The 5,687-nt window shown below is 44.0% G+C and overlaps 1 protein-coding gene across 2 annotated transcripts; it reads right to left on the reverse strand.

Annotated features, from left to right (window-relative positions):
* Nucleotides 1-552: 552 nt before the first annotated feature.
* Nucleotides 553-2,454, reverse strand: LOC140357118 (complement C1q-like protein 4). 2 transcript variants are annotated; one of them, XM_072442037.1, is made up of 4 exons: nt 2,037-2,454; nt 1,835-1,959; nt 1,568-1,705; nt 553-867 (listed from the first exon to the last, which is right to left on the reverse strand). In XM_072442037.1, the coding sequence occupies exons 2-4, from the start codon at nt 1,956-1,958 to the stop codon at nt 581-583; spliced, it is 549 nt and encodes a 182-aa protein (XP_072298138.1). In that variant the 5' UTR covers nt 1,959; nt 2,037-2,454; the 3' UTR covers nt 553-580. The 2 variants fall into 2 exon arrangements, with proteins under 2 accessions (XP_072298138.1, XP_072298137.1); XM_072442036.1 differs by lacking the exon at nt 2,037-2,454 and having other exon boundaries at nt 1,835-2,030.
* Nucleotides 2,455-5,687: the final 3,233 nt, after the last annotated feature.

Consider the following 5,687-nt stretch of genomic DNA (forward strand, 5'->3'; position numbering starts at 1 on the left):
AGTTATAGATATATAGAGGTGTATAGAGTTATAGATATATAGAGGTGTATAGAGTTATAGATATAAAGGTATATAGAGTTATAGATATATAGAGGTATATAGTTATAGAGGTATATAGAATTATAGATATATAGAGGTGTATAGAGTTATATAAAGTTATAGATATATAGAGTCATAGGTCTATAATTGTTGCCACAGATGTCACTTTTACTTTGGCTGTTTTCATGTTGTTGCTCGTTTTATAGATTGGTCGTTAATATAAGCAAACGGTAAAGCAGTTGAAGAGGCTCTTTACTCTTTCCATATCAATATCAGCTGATCTTTTGTTCTGAATTTAGTTCAAATTCCAATCATTTCATTTCCACCTGTAGCACTCATAAACAAAGACCTGTATATTTGTTCCAGCTAGTTCGTATAGAAATAACATTTAAAGTTATTCAATGCATTTGCTATTTCCCTTGTGTCATTTAAGATAAAGTTATCCTTCATAAAATGATTTAGGAAAGTACTATGACTTTGTTTATTTATGTGAAGTGTTTAATAGACACATGATCTCTTGTGCTTCAGGAGCTCTATGACATCACAGGGGGTGGAGCAGGAAGCCACTGAACATGTTGTTTTGCCCACGAAGCCCATAGATGGACTTTCCCCTCTCGAGCTCCACGTACACCATGTCTCCGACCTCTAGAACCAACGTGTCGGCACGGCTCACCGAGTCGTGAGTGTCCGAGGGCGCTTCGTCGAATACGTAGGCCACAAACTCTGTGTTTCTCTTCAGTGCAGCTCTCATATTTGGGGCGGGGTCAAAGGTGGCCATCAGTGAGAAGTAGAAGAAATGCAAGCCTTTGACTGGAGCAGTGAAGATTCCTGCAACAGAAGCAGGACCATTAGTCCTGAGCCACGTCTGGACTGGTTCACTTTGGAGCGCTACGCAATGTCCACCAAGAGTCTGGCTCTCTTGGTGGACTTTAGCTCAGGGGGAGGAGCTCCACAGCACAGCCAGATGATTGGACGAGAGAGACAACACAGACTCAGGCCAAAACAAGAGGCGAAAAGCAGAGAAACACAAAAGAATCATTTGTCTCCAAACTCTCCAAGCTCCGTGTTTCCACTGATGCTAACGACTATGTGGAGCCTTAGCAACACAAAGCTAGCGTAGCGCGTTAGCAACAGCTGTTTCCCGTTTATGGCACTCGCTTTGTCGAGAGCCACAATCTGATATTTCCAGGTCATAAAGCGTCTGACATGATCCAAAGCCAAAGCATGACATAAAGAGAGGTTCAGACGCCACGCCCCTCACAAACACTAGCTTTAGCCACGCCCCTCACACACACACAAACACACACACACACACACACACACACACACACTGTAACTCGCTCAGGGGTCTGTACCTGTCGGAGGGGGGCGGGGTCTGTACCTGGAGGGGGGCGGGGTCTGTACCTGTCGGAGGGGGGCGGGGTCTGTACCTGGAGGGGGGCGGGGTCTGTACCTGTCGGAGGGGGGCGGGGTCTGTACCTGGAGGGGGGCGGGGTCTGTACCTGTCGGAGGGGGGCGGGGTCTGTACCTTTGGCAAAGTTGTAGTTGTTGCCCACGTTGGTCAGGACTCTCTTGAACAGGATGGTTGTGTCGATGTTGTACGGGCCGTAGTTTCCCTGCTCATTGTTTGGATTGAGACCAGCAGTGAAGGCCACACGGGGGGGATCTGAGGGGGCAAACAAACGTGTGTTACTAATGGAGCCGGAGTCTCATGAGTTCAATGCTCAACAAACACAAACAATTAAGACAAATAATCACAGTATTTTCTCACATTCTCCGGTCAGAACATACTCACTTTGCAACTGGAGCAAAGATCTCTCCAGATTCTCCACTCTGGTCTGGAGGTTCTGGCTCTCATCCCCCGACTGGACTGAACACACACACCCTCCCAACAGCACCAGCAGCACTGCAGTCTGCATCCTGGTCCAGACCTGGTCCAGACCTGGTTCAGACCTGGTTCAGTCCTGGTACAGTCCTGGTTCAGTCCTGGTTCAGACCTGGTTCAGTCCTGGTTCAGTCCTGGTTCAGTCCTGGTTCAGACCTGGTTCAGTCCTGGTTCAGTCCTGGTTCAGACCTGGTTCAGACCTGGTTCAGACCTGGTTCAGTCCTGGTTCAGTCCTGGTTCAGACCTGGTTCAGTCCTGGTTCAGTCCTGGTTCAGTCCTGGTTCAGACCTGGTTCAGACCTGGTTCAGACCTGGTTCAGTCCTGGTTCAGTCCTGGTTCAGACCTGGTTCAGTCCTGGTTCAGACCTGGTTCAGACCTGGTTCAGACCTGGTTCAGTCCTGGTTCAGTCCTGGTTCAGACCTGGTTCAGTCCTGGTTCAGTCCTGGTTCAGTCCTGGTTCAGACCTGGTTCAGACCTGGTTCAGACCTGGTTCAGTCCTGGTTCAGTCCTGGTTCAGACCTGGTTCAGTCCTGGTTCAGACCTGGTTCAGTCCTGGTTCAGTCCTGGTTCAGACCTGGTTCAGTCCTGGTTCAGTCCTGGTTCAGTCCTGGTTCAGTCCTGGTTCAGACCTGGTTCAGACCTGGTTCAGTCCTGGTTCAGTCCTGGTTCAGACCTGGTTCAGACCTGGTTCAGTCCTGGTTCAGTCCTGGTTCAGTCCTGGTTCAGACCTGGTTCAGTCCTGGTTCAGTCCTGGTTCAGTCCTGGTTCAGTCCTGGTTCAGTCCTGGTTCAGACCTGGTTCAGTCCTGGTTCAGTCCTGGTTCAGTCCTGGTTCAGACCTGGTTCAGGACCCGTATTTGACCAGATTAGAACCCGTTAACATCGAAAACTCTTTCATAACTGACCTGGGCCAAAGTGCAGCCACAATCGAAAATAAATGTTTACATGTCTGGATAGATCAATAACTTCAAATGTATATGTCTGGCAGCCAAATAAAGACAGTCCTGAAGTCCAAAGGGGAGTTTATTATGTTTGGATTGTAATAATGTATAGATCTGAAAACTTTGATTACAGTCATACAACCTCCGTATACTAAGAATACTAGATTGTACCTTAGAAGACGCTCTGCCCTCTGTTATGGGGCCCACGTGATGGTCCGGGGCCCACGTTCTACCCTCTGTGATGGTCCGGGGCCCACGTGATGGTCCGGGGCCCACGTTCTGCCCTCTGTGATGGTCCGGGGCCCACGTGACGGTCCGGGGCCCACGTTCGGCCCTCTGTGATGGTCTGGGGCCCACGTGATGGTCCGGGGCCCACGTTCTGCCCTCTGTGATGGTCCGGGGCCCACGTGATGGTCCGGGGCCCATGTTCGGCCCTCTGTGATGGTCTGGGGCCCACTTATAGAAGTGTATGTAGAAGTGTAAAGGTATAAAAGTGTAAAAGTGTAAAAGTGTAAAAGTGTAAAGTGTAAAAGTATAAAAGTATAAAAGTGTAAAAGTGTAGAAGTATAAAAGTATAGAAGTGTATATAGAAGTGTAAAAGTATAAAAGTGTAAAAGTGTAAAGTGTAAAAGTATAGAAGTGTATATAGAAGTGTAAAAGTATAAAAGTGTAAAAGTGTAAAGTGTAAAAGTATAGAAGTGTATATAGAAGTGTAAAAGTAGAGAAGTGTAAAGTGTAAAAGTATAAAAGTATAAAAGTGTAAAAGTGTATATAGAAGTGTAAAAGTATAAAAGTGTAAAAGTGTAAAGTGTAAAAGTATAGAAGTGTATATAGAAGTGTAAAAGTATAGAAGTGTAAAGTGTAAAAGTATAAAAGTATAGAAGTGTATATAGAAGTGTAAAAGTATAGAAGTGTAAAAGTATAGAAGTGTAAAAGTATAGAAGTGTATATAGAAGTGTAAAAGTATAGAAGTGTAAAAGTATAGAAGTGTATATAGAAGTGTAAAAGTATAGAAGTGTATATAGAAGTGTAAAAGTAGAGAAGTATATATAGAAGTGTAAAAGTAGAGAAGTATAGAAGTGTAAAAGTATAGAAGTGTAAAGTGTAAAAGTATAAAAGTATAGAAGTGTATATAGAAGTGTAAAAGTATAGAAGTGTAAAAGTATAGAAGTGTAAAAGTATAGAAGTGTATATAGAAGTGTAAAAGTAGAGAAGTGTAAAGTGTAAAAGTATAAAAGTATAAAAGTGTAAAAGTGTATATAGAAGTGTAAAAGTATAAAAGTGTAAAAGTGTAAAGTGTAAAAGTATAGAAGTGTATATAGAAGTGTAAAAGTATAGAAGTGTAAAGTGTAAAAGTATAAAAGTATAGAAGTGTATATAGAAGTGTAAAAGTATAGAAGTGTAAAAGTATAGAAGTGTAAAAGTATAGAAGTGTATATAGAAGTGTAAAAGTATAGAAGTGTAAAAGTATAGAAGTGTATATAGAAGTGTAAAAGTATAGAAGTGTATATAGAAGTGTAAAAGTAGAGAAGTATATATAGAAGTGTAAAAGTAGAGAAGTATAGAAGTGTAAAAGTATAGAAGTGTAAAGTGTAAAAGTATAAAAGTATAGAAGTGTATATAGAAGTGTAAAAGTATAAAAGTGTAAAAGTGTAAAGTGTAAAAGTATAGAAGTGTATATAGAAGTGTAAAAGTATAGAAGTGTAAAGTGTAAAAGTATAAAAGTATAGAAGTGTATATAGAAGTGTAAAAGTATAGAAGTGTAAAGTGTAAAAGTATAAAAGTATAGAAGTGTATATAGAAGTGTAAAAGTAGAGAAGTGTAAAGTGTAAAAGTATAAAAGTATAAAAGTGTAAAAGTGTATATAGAAGTGTAAAAGTATAGAAGTGTAAAGTGTAAAAGTATAAAAGTATAAAAGTGTAAAAGTGTATATAGAAGTGTAAAAGTAGAGAAGTATAGAAGTGTAAAAGTATAGAAGTGTAAAGTGTAAAAGTATAAAAGTATAGAAGTGTATATAGAAGTGTAAAAGTAGAGAAGTGTAAAAATATAAAAGTATAGAAGTGTTAAGTGTAAAAGTATAGAAGTGTATATAGAAGTATAGAAGTATAGAAGTATAAAAGTATAGAAATATAGAAGTATAAAAGTATAGAAGTATAAAAGTATAAAAGTGCTTTTCACTGTTGCATCGTTTGACTTTCTCTGGGTAAAATCAAACGTTTTAAGAACATGAGGAAAAACAAAACGTTTGTCTCATGAGCTGCTGCTGTTACTACGGCAACGGCGCGACACACCAGGGTTTCCTCATTCTCAGACTCGTGTGAACCTGAGCTCGCCTCGCTCCCAGAAGACCAACTGAAGTCCAGCAGCTGTTTCGCATCGTCACGGCGATTGAACCCGACCAGCGATTGGTTTACATCCGTGCTCCCCCCGGCGTAACGGGGCGCTCCCCCCGGCGTAACGGGACGCTCCCCCCGGCGTAACGGGACGCTCCCTCCGGCGTGACGGGACCTTCCCCCCGGCGTGACGGGACGCTCCCTCCGGCGTGACGGGACCTTCCCCCCGGCGTGACAGGACGCTCCCCCCGGCGTGACGGGACGCTCCCTCCGGCGTGACGGGACCTTCCCCCCGGCGTGACGGGACGCTCCCCCCGGCGTGACGGGACGCTCCCTCCGGCGTGACGGGACCTTCCCCCCGGCGTGACGGGGCGCTCCCCCCGGCGTGACGGGACGCGGACGCTCCCTCCGGCGTGACGGGACGCTCCCTCCGGCGTGACGGGACCCTTCCCCCGGCGTGACGGGACGCTCCCTCCGGCGTGACGGGACC

The sequence above is a fragment of the Eucyclogobius newberryi genome, unplaced genomic scaffold, assembly GCF_026437365.1.
Source record: "Eucyclogobius newberryi isolate DKJ021-1_F unplaced genomic scaffold, fEucNew1.0.hap1 SCAF_126, whole genome shotgun sequence".
NCBI lineage: Eukaryota > Metazoa > Chordata > Actinopteri > Gobiiformes > Gobiidae > Eucyclogobius > Eucyclogobius newberryi.